This window comes from Stegostoma tigrinum, chromosome 15 (assembly GCF_030684315.1).
Source record: "Stegostoma tigrinum isolate sSteTig4 chromosome 15, sSteTig4.hap1, whole genome shotgun sequence".
NCBI lineage: Eukaryota > Metazoa > Chordata > Chondrichthyes > Orectolobiformes > Stegostomatidae > Stegostoma > Stegostoma tigrinum.
In genome coordinates, this window is record NC_081368.1 from 42,401,444 (window position 1) to 42,419,052 (window position 17,609).

Here is a 17,609-nt window from a genome sequence, read left to right on the forward strand (position 1 = left end):
AGTAAGTTCCACAGATTTACTACTCTCTGGCTAAAAACCATCTCAGTTCTAAACAGTCGTTCCTTCACTCTGGGGCTGTGCCCTCAGGTTCTAGACTCTCTTACTAGCGGAAACAACTTCTCCACATCCACCCTATCCAGACTCTGAGTATTCTGTAAGTTTCAACGGGATCGCCCCTCATTGTTGTAAACTCCATCAAGGACAGACCCAGAGTCCTCAACCCCTTCTGACATTATAAGCCCTTCATCCACGGGATTATTCTTGCACACCTCCTCTGGATCATCTGGAAGGCCAGCTTATTCTTCCATGAAAATGGTGCCAAAACTGCTCACAATATTCCAAATGCACTCTGACCAGAACTTTATACAGCCTGAGCAGTACATCCCTGCTCTTGTATTCTAGCTGAACCTGCATATTAACCTTAAGAAAATCGTAAACCAGGGCTCCCAAGTCTCTTTGTACTTCTGATATCTGAAGCCTTTACCCATTTAGAAAATAGTCCATGTCTCTATTGTTCCTGCCAAAGTGCAGAACCCCACATTTTCCCATATTTGTATTCTACCTGTCACCACTTTGCCCACCCTCTTAACTATTCAAGTCCTTCTGCAACCTTCCCCTTTCCTCATCATTACCTGTCCCTCCACCTATTTTTGTGTCATTGTATTTTTATATCAGGCCTCTGAGCTCATGGCATGCATAACCTTCTTTAGGTCAGTCCAATGACTGGCGATAGTGAGGGGATCTCTAGACTTCAATCCTTCTGCATATCTTTAAATGGATAGCAACACTGCACGTTTTTGTGATTCAGTCACTCATAACATCCCTCACCCTCTGATTAAAGGAAGCAGACTAGGAAACCAACCCATGATTCAATTTGATGCAGGTAGCATAAAGAATAAAGAAGATCAGAGTAAAGAAGACCCGATTTGATAAATTCAGATCTTTGTCAATTAATTCATCAGTAATACACATATGAATGACCCAAGTGTATGACGTGAAACATGATTAGAATATTTTATTGCAATTAGTAATGAATTATTGATTACAATTGCTAATTTTGTACGTGTTTACATTTTTAAAAAATATTATTCTCTTAACATCAGTGGTTGAAATGAAAATGCTAAACTGAAAAGTACATTGATTTCATATTGCAACATGACAGATCAACAAAATATATCACCACTCAGGATATAGTTCTAACAGAAAATAAATAAGTCCATTTTGAATTGCTCTTAACTTAATAACTTGAAGATTCGTTTCATTCATCTGGGCAAAAGGAACCTGTTTCCACTATTTCAAATTAGTTTCTATGTTAACTAGATTAGAGTTCACAGAATAAATTGTCGTATCTTACTGATCATTTTGCATCTAAAAAGCCTTGAGAATACTAGTTACAGACTCAAAAATTGACATGATATGCCAAACGCTAACAAACAGCATCTGGTAATCAGTTCAGCAAAGGTTCCCTGGACTAGTTCCCCTGTTGAAAACAGTGTCACGTGATGAGATGTTCAATAAATTAGGTCAATACTCTCTGGGGTTTAAAAACATCGGTGGCCAACTAATCAAAAGTTGCAACAGCCTGAAAAGACTTGACAGAGTTGATGTTGGTAGGTTGTTTCTTCTGACTTAGGATTCTAGAATATGGGGGCCAAGTCTCAGAGTAAGGGGAAATCATTGAGGGTTAAGATGAAAAGTCACTTCTTCATTGAAAATGTTGTGAATCCTAGCACTACTCTATCTCAAGGGTTTTGAATTTTCCATCACTGATTATATTTAATGGTGAAATAGACTGATTTTCACTTATTAGGAAATCAAGGGAGCAGTGGAAACATGAACTTGAAGGCAAAGATTATCAATGATCATATCAAATGGTGGGACAAGCTCAATGGACAGTATTGTCCACTGCTGCTCTTCTTATGTTCTTTCATTTCCCTGAGGAATCATTCATGAGTATTCAGACTGGATTTCTTGTCATCAGGCCTTTAAAAATATTTATGTGGACCTGATACAACTTTTTCTTGTCTGTACTTCTGAAAAGCCATTCAGAAACTATACACATACTTTAATTCAGTATGACTAATATATTTTAAAAACTACCATTCAAAACAGAGAACATTTCAGCCTCTGTGCTGCAGAACTCTGGAGTCTTGAGGAGCACTTTCTTGGTGAAGTGAAGACTCCACATGTGCTTCTGGAATGTTACAGGATGAATACACATCAAAGTAACTCTGTGAATTGTAAGAAAACTACATTCTGATGAAGGGTCTGGGCCCGAAACGTCAGCTTTCCTGCTCCTAGGATGCTGCTTGGCCTGCTGTGTTCATCCAGCTCTAGTCCTTGTTATCTCAGATTCTGCAGCACCTGCAGTTCCTACTATCTTTTTCATGTTCATATTGGATTTAACCATAACATGCTTCTTTTAAAAAATGCATATATCGTTGTGAATTAAATTGCAAAATGTTGGTTAATTGCCAAACTGATATTGGCTGAATAGCTAAATTATGTCACTGTGACATGAGAATTCCTGTGAATAAAATGTAGTGCAGGCTTTGAATTGCACATAGCATGGTAGATGCCATGGAAAAGCTTATGCTGCCTTTTACATTATGCTGTCACTACATAAAATGTAAACAAAGACTGAGTAATTTATGATATTTCATCTAAATCTGTGGTCACATTATTGCCTTAGCAATTAAATCTATAGATTTTATCAACTGCTTAGTTTGACATGCATGTAAATTGTGTTTTAGCTAGACTTCAATGAAGATTTCTGGTTGATATGCAGTGTATGATAGGGGCTCAAGAGTACCTCACTCAAATGTCTTTAATTTCAAATGTGAACCTATGTAGTGGGTATGGTCTATAGCCCTATAGCACCCTTCACACAGAAACCTGAGCAGTCTTCACCCAATATGTGCAGTTTCATTAGAGAAAAAAAAACTGGATGCCAATCCTGGACAGGATGTCAGCTGAGTATCTTTCAGCTAAGTTTCGCATCTGCCACTACAGCTCAGATCAGCTAAATCAGTAAAGAGGGATTGGACCTGATCACCTTTATAACTGTACACTGTTCAATCAGTTCAATTACATACTGAACCATTGGGCAACAGTCCAATACCACTTTAATGTTGGTCTGATAAGACATAACCATTCTTAATAAAATTACTCAACTGCTTTCCACTAAGACTCAATTCTATAGAACACATGCATCAGTGTAAAATGATAGCAAAAGTGGACTGTTTAAGAAATTTGAGACCTTGTTGTTATATTTAGCTTTGATATAATTTAAAAGATTAGAAATGCTTTTATATTGTTGTAAAATGAGCCTACTTTTGAAATAACAACTATAAAAGGCACTTTAAGATTTTCCATGAGATTACCTTGACCTGTTTCTGTTGGCTACCTGTTTACACATTAGTTAAGGTCAGATGTTGGCTTTCTCATGAAGCATGATGCACAAAATGAGTGAAAAAAAAGTCGTCACAGAGGTCTACAGCACAGAAAAAGGCCCTCTGGCCCGTAGAGTCTATGCTGATTGAAAAGAAGTACCTAACTATTCTAATTCCACTTTCAGGTCTTGGCACATCACCTTGTATGCTTGGGCATCATAAGCACAGATGTAAATTCTTCTTAAATATTATGGGGGTTTCTGTCTCTACCACCTTTACAAACAGCGAGTTAGAAAATTCCTACCACCCTCTGGTGAGAGAAACCTTTCCTTACATTTCCTCTAAACCGACTGCCACTTACCTTACATCTCTAACCCCCAATCAGTGAGCCCTCCACCAAGGGAGAAAAGTTCCTTCCTTTGTACCCTGTCAATGCCTCTATAATTTTATAAATATCAATCATGTCTCCCTTCAGTCTCCACTGATCCAAAGAAACAGCATAGCCTGTCCAGGCTCTCTTCATGAGTAAAGCTCTCCAGTACAAGCAAATCCTGGTAAATCTGCCCTTCACGCTCTGCAGGGCTATCACATCTCTCCTAAAACATGGATTCCAGAATTATATACAATGTTCTAGTTGTGGCCTAATCAACATTTTATACAGTTCCAACATAATGCCAAATTATTAACTGAAATTAAATAAAGAAAAGCATGGACAAAAACTAAGTTGCCGGAAAAGCTCAGCAGGCCTGGCAGCATCTGTGAATTAAAAATCAGAGTTGACATTTCAGGTCTGGTGACCCTTCCTCAGAACTGCTTCAGAAAAGCATGGTTCCAGAACAGGCAAAATAGGGCAGGATCATTATTTAGGGAGATGTTACATTGGCTCACCAGCATTTAAAAGTGCTTGAGATCTTCAGAGCTGAAGTTAGCGTTATAATACATTAGACCATGTTATTGAAATTATTGTATATATGATATGGAATATTAAACAGTAAACCCACAGGGTAAACATTGTGTAATGAAGTTCAACCATGAACTCTGCAACAGAGAATTTACATTTAATATAGCTAGAGGATTATTAAATAGGCAGTGGAGATATTTTCCAAAATTTTAATTGTTCGTAGCTTTTTTCTAAATTAGGAACGTGGAGAAAAAGTCATCAAATCAACATGATGTTGCATGCTAGAAAAGGGAGAACACCCTAGTAAAGGTTAAAGTAATATGTTCCATGGTTGAGGGCACATGCCTGCAATTGCACTGAGGATTGTCCCTCCCTTCTGCTTGTGGAGCAGGAGGCCATAATTTCGCTGTCCTGTGCTCACTGGGCTGAATTTTTTTCACTGTCTTTCAGGGCGAGGGGTGTTGTTTGGTAGGTGATGTTGTTGATGGCCATTCAGTTCCAAATGCATATAATTGTCATAACTATTGTAAATTAGACTCAATGGGTAGTATGTTATCAGCCACATTGAGGTGGCTTTGGAATGATGGATACTTGGGGGACCATTTGCAGGCTAATGTGTTGAGTCAGCCACACATGGTGTTCCCACCTCTGGGAACACAACTCACCAGAAACAGGGTCAGCAATGGAAATAACTACTCCACCTGGCAACAGCAGCAGCAACTCAAACAAAGAAACTAAGTGACCGCTTGAGACCACTTTGGGGAGCTGCTGGGATCTTGTAACACTGCTATGCCCCATGCTGTGGGAAATGTTCAGCAGGACCCTGGAGTCATCCTCCTGGCAGAAGGTGATTGGGAGCCACTGAGCCCTCAATAATCTATCACTGACGTTCTTAACAATGAGAGTCTTGTGGTTGTGGCCACAAATATTTTATAAAGTTTCAGACATTTTTAGAGAATACCAACTCTGTGAGTCAGCCCTGTGGGTTATTTGGGTACAGAGTCTAGGCTGCATCTTTAACAATTTGGTGTTTCCAGACACAGCCCCTTAACTGGGCACCTCCAGAAAGATCACTGAGATTGGTTACCAAGTACCACCAGCAGCATTAGAACTTGCTTTTGATCCCTTCAGAAATTTCTCAAAGGCAGTAGGATTGTGCTTAAAACTCTCTCTTCCCCAGTTAAAGCCCCAGCTCTGCTATAAAACACCTCCACAGAGATAAACTGAAATCCATTTTCTACTTTGCAAAAATGATGTTAAATTCAAGGCGTGATTATCTTTTCACCGACAGCAAAGATGTTCAGTTTGCTCGATGATTTAAGATTTTATTGCTGTAAAAGCCAGATATGAAGAAAGGAAGAAACAAATACAATGACAAGCTTAATTCTAACCAACCAGTTATACTGCGATCCTAGTAAATCACCTTTTATTGTAGCAAAAGCAGTGAGTTAGGAGATTTCTTACTCAAAATTTATAGAATCACCTGTGACTAAATCATTAGTGGTGGGAGCTTTTAATCATTATCATGCTAAGATCAAAATTATGTAAATTCATCTGAACAGAGTGAACCTGTCACAAAGAATAATCTTTGTAATTACCCTATAAAGTAATTCCACTGCGGCCTGAGCATGCCAGTGAGTACACAGCTGGAGTCTAAACATAGCCAGTCAAATTGTAAGAGTTGAATTCCGATTTTGCTGCTTTTGACTGAACGGACGCAGCCGAAGGAGCAGGCGCAGGACGGTTAGCTGCAGGATTTTGGTAGGACATTGGTCGTCTACTGTAGGGCTCAGTTCTCCTACCTATAAATGACAGGGACAGCATGGCTCCTCCAATGATGGTCAGCATCGCAGCAACAACTCCAAGGTACAAAGACTCACCAATCTCAAACTTGAGGTCACCAGGAATCAATGGGTTGTTGAAATTCAGTATCACTCCATTCATTGTCCATGCCACTGGCACCAAACCTGTTAGCCCAGCTACGATAAAGAAAACTCCTCCGGTGCCGGCAATCTTGTCTTTTATTGGAGAATCCCTGGCACACACCGTGCATTTCATCCCAACCACAGAGATTGTTATAGCTAGTAATGAGAGGGCAACAGAAATGACCATCATGGCGCGGGCAGTTTGCAGGTCAGCCGGAAGTTCCAGGACAGAGTTGTACGTTTCGCATTGGAAGACTCCAGTGCTGAACATGGCACATGCCCACCATAATCCTTTCATGTAGACAATAGCAGTTACAACATTTGCTCCAATGTGTGCCGTGATCCTCCAGTGGGGCATAATAGTAGCTGACAATGTTCCAATCATGCCGATTATAGAAGTAATCAAAGCTACTAATTGCATGGCAGTGTTAGCCATTGTGAAACTCAAAAGGTTTTCCTTAAAATTAGTTCTTGTCTGCTCACAGCATGCATCCAATGCAAAACTCTGCTTCAAATGCCTGTGTTCCTGTTAGTGATCTGGCTTCATGTGTCTATCTGAAACCATAAAAATTAAAGTTTTATTGATGCTTGCTGAACAAGTGACTTTAGTCCCTCAATTACCTGCAGTAACTCAGCTTAGCCAATCATAGTCTTTCTTTATTACACTTATACAAAGAGTTGAAATTGTTTTATTTGAAACTCGTAGAAATAATCATTTAACTAGATTGCTTTCTTTTTACAATTATGGGAGTAACATGTGCAACTTAGCCTTAAATACCTTCATAACATTGAGGTTATCACGCACCACACTCTGACAACTCACTTACATACTTACAGCTTGCATTCAGTACTTGAACAAGTAAATTTTTGTTTGTTATACTCAATGTTGGTACTTCATCAGTCATCATGAGATTTAGCACATTGTTGAACTGAATTTTAAAAAAATTACATGCAAAGTATTACTAATCATTCACTCCTTGCCACAAAGGGAATCTAGCCCGCAAGGCTATCTGTCAGATGAGAATAGAAACTAAGGAACACAACTCTTCATTTCCTATACGACGTGCTCTTGGCCCACTAATTCTGTCAGCATTTCCTTTTACTTGTCTCTTTATTCCATCTTTTGCATATCTAACTTTTTGTATGTGTTGGTGCCCACAGACTGCTTGCAAACTTAGTCAGTTTGAATTACTGGCTGCTATGTCATCTGCAGCACCTCTCAAAGATATTCTGTGGATGTGGGAGAAAAAATTGGGACAGCTGTTATGATCAGGCTGATAATCAAGTGTGTGACTGTGGCACTATATGGCACTACAGCAGAGCTGTCCAATCAGTTTCGCAGTTCTGATAAGCTTACAGTTTTGCTGGCAGTCTGCAGTAGTCCCTATGGAAATCACGTGTGAGCCACACTTTGCTGAATGCAACAGGCCTGATTCTGTGACACTCATTCCTGACCAGTTCACAAAATGTTTGTAGAGGGACCACAGGCATCAGCAGCTCAGTGCGGAATGCTAGTTGGATTTGACACACCAGTTCACAAAATGTTTGTAGCGGGACCACAGGCATCAGCAGCTTAGTGTGGAATGCTAGTTGGATTTGACACACAACTTACAACAAACTGGTGACTTCTGCTTTAAGCATACATTATGAGCTGTGCTAATTTTAATGTCAAAATTCAGTTTCTTATAGGTGGCACTGTTGCTCAGTGGTTGGTTAGCACTGCTGTCTCACAGTGCCCATAGACCTGGAATCAATTCCACCCATGGCCGTGGAGCTTGCATGTTCTCCCATGTCTGCATGGATTCCCTCCTAAGTGCTCTTGTTCCCTCCCACAGTCCAAAGATATGAAGGTTAGATGGATTGGCTATGCTAGATTGTCCATAGTGTCTCGAGATGCACAGACTAGGTCAATTTGCCATGGGAAATGCAGGGTTACACGTATTGGGTAGGGGGTGGGTCTGAACGGGGTGCTCTTTGGAGGGCTGGTGTGGACTTGATGGGCTGAATGGCCTGCGTCCACGCCGTAGGGATTTTTAAAAGATATCTTTTACAACTATTTTATTAGATGTCTTCATAGTTATATTGCTCTTATCTCAGGAGGTCAATCATTGGTTCCCTGTTCTTCATCATTTCAATGCTGTCCATTGGTACAGACACTCAGAAATGTGTAGCACATCTCATACATGCAGCTGTGGCATCTGACTTTACTCTCTCCCTCAATGTTTGATACCATTCCTGTTGCTTGCCTATGTCTCATATTAAATTCCACATAAATTGCATAGCTTTCAGTGTTAATGAAGCTGAAGCTATCATATCTGGCAAAGCACAGCCTCCCTCACTCGTGACCTGAACACCGTAACCCCCTACAGTTGCAAATCCATCTGAAAATCCTTGTGATATTTTCACAAGGTGCCCTTCATAGAGTTGTAGAAATTTTACAACGCAGGACAAAGTTGTTTGATTTATTGTGTCTCTGCTGGGTGGAAAATGAGTCATGCCCACCTAATTCTACTTTCCAACATTAGGTTCAGAGCCTTGGGATTTACAATGTTTGAGATGCATATCTAGTTACTATTTGAATGATTGGGGTTTTGTGCTTTAACTAACTTTTTGGCAGTGCATTACATACCCCTAACACCCTCTCATGAAAAATGTTTTCCTCATCTCCTTTTTAATTTTTTTGACTATGATTCTCGGTTACTGGCCCCTCTGTTAAAGTAGATAGGACTGACCCATCTACTTGCCCAGCACAGTTCTGTATATCACAGGCAAATCTCTCCTCCATTTTCTCTATTCCAGACAGTAATGACAACCAATCAAGTCTTTCCTCATCGCTATATTTTTTCCAGTCCTGGGCATGTCTTCATAAATTTGACATGTTCACTCACTAGTGCAGTTCTATCCCTTCTGTGATGAGGTGACAAGAACTGCACATAGTACTTATCTTGTGGCCTGAATAATGATTTATACAATTCCACGATAGTATCTTTTCTCTTAAATTCTGCAGCTTGGCTTATAAAGACAAGAGTTCCAGATGCCTTTTTCACTGTGTTATTGACCAGCCTAGCAACATTCAGCTGTGGGGATGCACTCCAAAGCCCACACTTCCTTTACACCTCTCATTATTCTCCCATCACTTGTGTACTTATGGCCCTGTTTGACCTCCTTGTTTGCATCATGTTGCACTATTCTGGGCTGAATTCCATTTGCCACTTTTCCGCTCACCGAGCGAATCTTCTATCTTTCACCCTCAGGCACTGGCCACGTCTGACCCACAGCCATCTCATGACTGCTGGGACCTCTTCTTCATTACACCATTGTAGTAAAGTTCCACTTGTTTCACATCATCCGTCCAATGAATTATAAGACTCTCCTCCCCATTTTAAAAATCATTCATGGCCATTTCTGCCATCTGCCAATTACAGCTTCATCAAGAGCTCCACTACAGAAATGACAGCTGCTCTTTCAATCTTTGTGTTCACATCCTCTAAATGTTTATCACCTCACTACCAGCTTCCCTTCTTTAATAATACTATCTTTAAGAAACTGGCACAATCTTTTTTCTCAATTTCAGTGCACTTATGTTATAATGGCCGAATTGCAGAGGAATGTATTATTTCCAAGTCCCATTTTTAGGTCAGATCAAGCTCAGATTTATGAAATTACTTTCTGCCTCAATTCCTTTAGCAGCATTTTTTTTAAATTACAGCAAGATGGTGTCACTTGTCATAATTTCTATAATATTGAAACCCATTGTTCTCTATCAATCTGATAGCCTTATAAATGGGATCATATTGGCTTGCCAGGATCAGCTGATTCTGTTAATATTGTTGTGTTTATAGGCTCCCATGAGAGGCTTTTGTGATGCAGTGGTAGTGTTCCTTCATTACAGCCAAGAGGTCTGGGTTCAAGTCCCACTTGCTTCAGAAGAATGTCATAGCACATCTGAATGGGTTGAATAAAAATATCCATAGGTGCCCCATTGCTTGGACAACCCTGGCCATCCCTCGATTTTGTTTGCATATTTTTCTTCCCCCTCTGAGCTATTAAGGTGGATTGCAACCTGTCAAAACAAGAAGCCTTTAATCACTTGCAAATCTATGCCCAAAATCTACTGTAAAGAACAAGATTTCTGATGAGAACTTCTCTACATACAACGTGGAAAGAGGTAGAGCGGAGGCAAGGGGTCAATGGAGATTGTGGCACTTTGGGATTAGGCAAGGAACTGAATCTTCACACAGTTAAATTCACAAAGGAAGCTCCAGAAAGCTGTATAACTTCCCATAACTGGTTACTTAGCAGATCAGGGCTGGATTTTTAAAAGGGTTGGGGTTCAGAAATGGGTGAACATTGCTGGGTCCCATGCTGACACGATCCCTGCCATGAACAACTTAAATTGATAGAGCCTTGAAGATGGACTGACTGTGCTCTGGCAAGTTTCATTTCTGAGCCAGTTGGAATTTCCAGTGACAATGCAGGCAGTCAACATGATACAAGATGTATTTTCTAACTTTATCCACAGGATGTAAGCATCACTGACTGTACAAACATTTACTTCCTATCCCTAATTGCCCTTCTACAATGTGAAGTGCTACAGCTCAACAAGCTCCCTTCTATAGCACTTTCCAAACTTGTAACTTCTCGTGCCTAGAAGTAAAATGGTAGCAGACACATGGAAAACTCACCACCTGCAACTTTCCCTTTGGGCTCCAACTGTTTCACTCACAACTGTGTTAACACATATGCACAGCTGAAATGTATATCAATGATAATTTAATATTTTCAAATTTGCTGATAACACCAAATTAGTTGGAATTTGAGCGATGAGGAGGATGCACAGCAACTTAGACAAGCTGAGAGAATGTGTAAGATGCAGTATCAATTTGGTAAGTTGTAAGTTATCCACTTCTACTGGAAAGCAAAATTGATTTTATTAGTTAACGGTGATAAATTGGGAAATATTGGTGTACAAAGGGACCTAGACAGTATTGTACACTGGACACTGAGAGCAAGATTGCAGATGATGCAAGCAGATAGGAAGGCAAATGATATGTTGGCTTTCTTTGCAAAGGATTTGAGTACAGGAGAAACAAGGTCTTACTGCAGCTGTTCATGGCTTTGGTTAGATCACACCTGGAGTATTCTGTGCAGGTTGGCCTCCTTACATAAGAAAGGATATATTTGCAAGAGAGAGAGTGCAGCAAATGTTCACCAGGCTGATTCCTGGGAAGGCAGATTTGTTGCATTAGGAAAGATTGGGTCAACTGAGCCTGTATTCACTGGGGTTTAGAAGAATGAGAGGGGTTTCATTGAGGCATACAACATTTTAACAATTGTTGGCAGACTGGGTGCAGGGATGATCTTTCTTTGCCTTGGAGCATCTAGAACAAAAAGTCACAGTCACAGAATACAGAGTCCACCTTTTAGGACTCAGCTGATTGGAAATTGCTTCACTCAAAGGGTAGGGAACATATTGAATTTTCTACCATGTAAGGTTGTTGATGACCAGTTCATTGAACATACCTAACCAAAATATAAAAATAGGTTAATAGACACTAAAGGCACCTTGGGGAAAGGGGCGAGAGAGGGAGCATGGTGTCACAATAGAGGATCAACCATTCAATGATGGAGCAGGCTCAATGGGCTATTTTTATAGGTTGATAGGTCATAATCCTGAAACTGCACACATAGAGATATACGCATCCCCAGGACTGCAATGGTTCAAGAAGACAGCTCACTGCCAGCTTTTCCAGGGGAATCAGGGACAGTCAATAAATACTGGCCAGTCAGCAATACACACTTTCAAAGAATTTTTAAGAAGGTACAAAACAGTAACCCTACACACACCCTGTAATTGGGACTGTAAGAATTCACTAATAAGATTAAATACAGAGTGATGAATGAAACTAAAGTAAACTTGGAATTAAATATCTACCATTACATTTTGATGTGGGATCTTAAATATTAGTCTATGGGGTCAGTATAAAACATATGTTAGCAGCAACAATTTTAATCCATTATACCTAGACATAGCTTATATTGAAGCAAGCCGGGGTATAGCTCTTTCAGTGAAAGACTCATTTATGTGTAGCTTTCTCACTTATCCTTTGTTCCCAGGGTGTTTGGTCATGTTGCAGCAGTACATCGAGCAATTCAGTATTAATATCAGCAAAGAAAATAAATGGACAGAATGTTAGCAATGGTGGAGCCTTGGCTATCAGTATTTGATAAAGTAAAATTGTACGAGTGGCCTAAGCAGTAGTATTTTCTATGCTGCATTAGGAGGGTTTTGAGATGAAATCTCACCCCAGGACTTGAATCCAAAATTCTAAAGCTGAAATTCACACAGAGTTCTAATGGAATGTTACACTTACAAAGATGTTCTCTTTTAGAGGTGGCGTTATCCTGAGGCACATTCTGCCCATTCAGGTGTATATAAAAGATCTTATGACACTATTTTCAAGCTAATAGATCATTCCCATATCCTGCCGAAAACATACATTTTAATTGATATTACAAAGTATCTGGAGATTATCACCTTGTAATTTGTGAGGGCTTATAATGCAAACATTAGCTGCTGAATTTCCTGTACAACAGTGACTACACTTCAAAGGGTACTTCAGTGACCAAAAAGTCCAGTGGTCACGAAAGTTGCTTCATAATTGCAACACTTTCTTTTAGGTCATTTGACTCATTGAAATGCATTCATGCCGTCATTTCTCCATGGGAATTAATGTATGGCTTATGTTTTAATCAGTATTCCTCACCCTCAAACTCGCTCACTCCACAACCTCAGCACCGATGTCAATTATAAAGAATGGATGTTGTCCTTCCTAAGATCTTTCCTCAATTGTCCCATTAGAAGCTTTAATTTCTATACGCTTGTCTGGAGATTAAAGCCTGGTATTTAATGGCCAAGTACAACCAGTGCAAAAGCCTACAAACTTATGGATTTTTGCAATTTGTTGCTCTTGCATGCTTTAGCTGACAATGCGTCAAGTATTTAGTTTAATACTAAAAAAAAAATTGCCCTTCATTTATTATTCAGGTAAAATAAAGAGAACAAGCTCTGCTTACCTCATTACTGCAGTAAGGAAACTGAAATGTAAAAACGAGTCACGGGTAGTACCAAAGCAGCAACTGAGGTTTACTGCCAGGATTTTACTACCCATTCGTAACTAAAACAAAATCACAGTCCTGCAATAAATATTGTATGTCTTTTTGAATTGAAAGTGATCTTTTTCTCTGAAGCAAATTAGATAAAGGTGCATCATTGTTACTGCAATTATTAAATTGCTGGAAGTTTTTAAATCCATGACTTTGACACATAAATTTCTAATTTTATTTTGAAATTACAAACTATCTGCCATTAATGTGTTAATTCATGTTTAGTGGCAGCAATTTAAAATCCTTTCTCTATATGTACATCATTTGTGCTCACTTAACTCTTTAAATCATCTATATTTCTCCAGATCGTATAATAGAATGTATAAATGTTAGTATTTTAATGCAAGCACAATTTACCTTAATTTGTAGCTATATTTTCATCATAGTCATTGCTGGACTTTTCTCTGATATTGGCTGATACAAAAGCATGCTTATTTTCTTAAAAGCAATGTTAATAAGTTTGGTGGTGAAAAGGTTAATGTGTTGTGGAAAGGATGTTTTTATTTAATCTCCATCACATGCAACAGGAACAAGTTTAGCTTCTTAATCGTATCAATTGAGGCTTAGAAAAGGGGTTTGTCCACAAGTAACATTTTGTTTATTGTACTTATTGCTCCATGCCACTGATTCTGCTCAGACCCATTGAAAGGAAAATGAGTTTCAAACAATTTGCAAGGGAATATGTTAAATGACATACTTGGGTTCATGCCATCAAATTTAAATACTCATTTGTCCTTCCACCAAAACTGGAACTGGATAGTTTTTAAGTAAGTTTTACTGTACAACGTTACCTAGTATTTTGGAATATCTGTAATTCTTGGAATTACAGTGTGTTTTGTTGAGAAAGCCCTGAACTCAGACATTGTCTCCTTTAATCAAACACTACCTGCAAAGTAAATACTTTCTAATTAAACTGGCCAGTGATGGTATTATATACCTCTGGATCAGGTGGAAACCAGGCCTCCTAGCTCAGAGGTTGGGATACTACAAAGGTAAGCTAGGGCATCTTCAGCCAGTTATCTCAGCTGCACCTCCCTACCCACAAGACCACAATAATCATTAAATGAATGCATAGTTCCTCCATATACAATTGGTGTGCTGCCATTTTGAACCTTGATGTCTAATGGGAGCTCAGATGTAAGAAATCTTAAGCATATGTTTTTCATGAACAGGTTGTTTGCAGAAGTACACTCTGTATACTCTGACTTGATGTCTGATAGCCATGTAATCTCTATGTACTTTCAAGTTAAGCAGTAGTCTGTTAAATCCACCAGATAAAACATGGTGTCAGGAGTGTGGAGTGAAAATTGTGTGGATGAACTAGAACACCAAATCCTGGGTGAGCCAAACTGGATGTGAAATTTCCTGTCCCTGGTTTCGTGGAAATGGAAGGTTGTATGAGACAGAATTGAGACTCCTTCCAGTCTCAATAGCGAAGGTAACGATACAACAAAAACCTGAAGAAATAAGAGTCACAACTCATTGCTAGGGAAAGAGTGCTCCAATTTGCTTTGGGCCTGAGACGTCATTTAAATAAAGACGAACAGACCAAAGAAATTTTGAATACCTTGCAAGTACATTTTGAATCCTCTACTGATGTCATCTCTGAACTGAGGATGAGAATAAAAGCATTTGCTAAGGAGAGTTCCAGTTGGTCTCAAATACAGCCTTAAAGACACAGGAGATGAAAAAGAAGGGAGAACCAAGAAAGTGGCAGCTCCTACAGACTACATTAGCAACATGGTTGCAGCAAAAAGCCTGGAAAGTTGAGAACTCAGTAAAGCCTTGAATAGATTTCATTCTTGTGTGCCAATGACTAAAGACATTTTGCCACAATTATTAAGGCAACGGCCCTTACTATTCCTGATGTGAAGGCTGATTACTGGGAAGGTGAAGACGGATGAGAGCAACTTTATGCTAACTACAGAAATAGTAAGAACTGCCAATGCTGGAGGTAGAGATAACACAGGATGGAGCTGGAGGAACACAACAGGCCAGGCAGCATCAGAGGAGAAGGAAAGTCGACGACTCGGGTCGGGGCCCTTCTTTAGAAAAACTGCACTCTGAAGAAGGGTCGCAACCCAAAACCTCAACTGTCCTACTCCTTTGATCGTGCCTGGCCTGCTGTGTTCTTCCAACTCCACACTGCGTTATTTATGCTAACTACATTCTGGTTGTTATTTGGGAGATAAAAATGTAATTTGACATTCCCAATACTTTGGAAGAATATCAATGAGGAGATCACAAAATAGTTAGTGATTTTTCTGGAGGGGTAACTACCTGGAGGGGCTAGTCTGTTGGTCCTTGGATGTTGAGAGATTATAAATAAAGTCATCAAAGATCATGATCAGTATCTAATGTGACTGGTGGAGACAGCTGTCAGATGAACCTGAAGCTGAACATGAAAAATATGCAGTAGATCTCTATAGCAAAGTACAAGTACTGATAGCAAAAGGACTTTGCCAAAGCCCAACAAGGTAAGAGCTGTAGCAGAGATGTAGTGACCAACTGGCTGTAAAGCAGCACAATGATACATTGGATTTGTGTACAACCGAAGTTGTAGTTAGTTCTTGCGTAATTTGTCATCAGAATGTGAACGTTCGCACAATCTCATTACTAAAGGTGTGTAGCAGCACTCGGGCACAGATCAAAAACCAGTTTCCACTAGAATTGAACAATTGAATAACAAAATCAGAGTGATATGCAAGAAAGCCAAGCTTTGATACAGCTGGTAAATCATTGCCAAAGCTGAGAATTGAAGGGCCAGTCAGAGTTTAAATGTTCAATGCTCTCAATAAAAATTAGCTTTCATGGCAACACAGGATTTGTGTACAGCAACTATCACCTTGATCATGTATGGTATATGTGAATGCAGGCAGTTGGTGTTGAAGATCTGACATCAGCAATTGCACAGAGTACAGAATATCCCTCAATTCCAGAGGTCCACCAATCCCCAGCAAAGGCGATCAATCACCGATAAATGTTAGCATAGCAGCCAGTTTTCACCACTGGAGTAATATTCTTAAGTGAAAGAGCATCACTCCAGGAATGAGCAAAGACCAGATAAACTACTAAAAACAATGTGATCACACAGTATCAGAAGTTCTGCATGACTTAAAAGCAATGTAATGCAGCAGAGACTGACAAAGTGGGAGGAATTAAATTAACACAGTTTTCTCACCAATGATAATTTTCTGTGTGATCTTATATTGTGAGTAACTTGTATCTGCAATTGAGAATGCATGCAATGTCATTTTGTTATAGAAGAGAGAATTTTTGAAGGAATGCATTTGTACATTGTAGACTTTTATTTGACTTGTCATAGGCATGTAACTTCTCATGTAATTATTTTCAATTTTAAGCAGTAGACATTCAACCCAGCAAATGAAACATACATGTTTGTCAGTTTCTGAAATACTGATTGTAGGAATAAGGTTTTGTGACTGGACAACTGGAGATTTTGTTCATTTTCTACTGTTACTGAAAGTAGATAATATTTTTGAGAGCAAAACGGCAGCACATTGTTTGGTACATCACTTTTGATCTAGAATACTTTTAAATGCCATTCAATACGTTTCACTGGGAAAATGTTTGTCTTCCCTGATATGGCAAGAGTAATGGCAAGTCCGGTGACAAAATAAAAGTAAGATTTTCAACCATAAGAAAAACTCTCCTGATAGTTCCTTCTGGCCTTAAACGGTGACTTTAGAACCTCAACCTAGAGGGGTAACTACTTTATTTCAATGCCTACCTATCTCATTAGTACCCCTAACTTGACACTTTCAATTTTCTCCTCCACCAATTAACCAGATGGCACAAATTTCTATCAGGTTAAAAAAAGCTGTCTGAATACCTTTCTCAGCATTAAGCAACTGCTTTTTCTACAAAACCTTCCTGTATGGTCCACGGTCATCACCCTCCTCAACCCCTCATTCATACAACGGCATATTAGCAAACCACCAGTTTCAAAACATCACCATGTCTGCTCTTGGACTAACACAGCCATTACTTCAGCAGTTCGACACTTTACTTTGAAGCTGATGCCTTTGACTTGGATGTTTCTCCTGATCACTTTGCATTCAGGCATAACCATGCCTTTAAACAGGATGCTTTTGCACTAATCTGAATACATTCTTTTCTTTTACATTCTTAGCACCCACTATGGTTAGTGTTTACTTGGAGTCAGCCAACCTCTGTGAGGGTCATATTGCTTTCTTAGTGTAC

At 39.4% G+C, this 17,609-nt stretch overlaps 1 protein-coding gene across 4 annotated transcripts in view; it reads right to left on the reverse strand.

Moving 5' to 3' along the window:
* Nucleotides 1–17,609, reverse strand: part of LOC125458937 (claudin-14) — a 38,686-nt gene that overhangs the window by 7,428 nt on the left and 13,649 nt on the right. For 2 of the 4 annotated variants that reach the window (XM_048544788.2, XM_048544789.2), the window contains one exon: nt 991–6,773. In XM_048544788.2, coding sequence (XP_048400745.2) covers nt 5,947–6,654 — 708 coding nt within the window. In that variant the 5' untranslated portion in view covers nt 6,655–6,773 and the 3' untranslated portion in view covers nt 991–5,946. Of the gene's footprint in view, nt 1–990; nt 6,774–13,295; nt 13,365–17,609 lie in introns of those variants that run through there. The other 2 variants (XM_059651438.1, XM_059651439.1) reach the window with 2 other exon arrangements.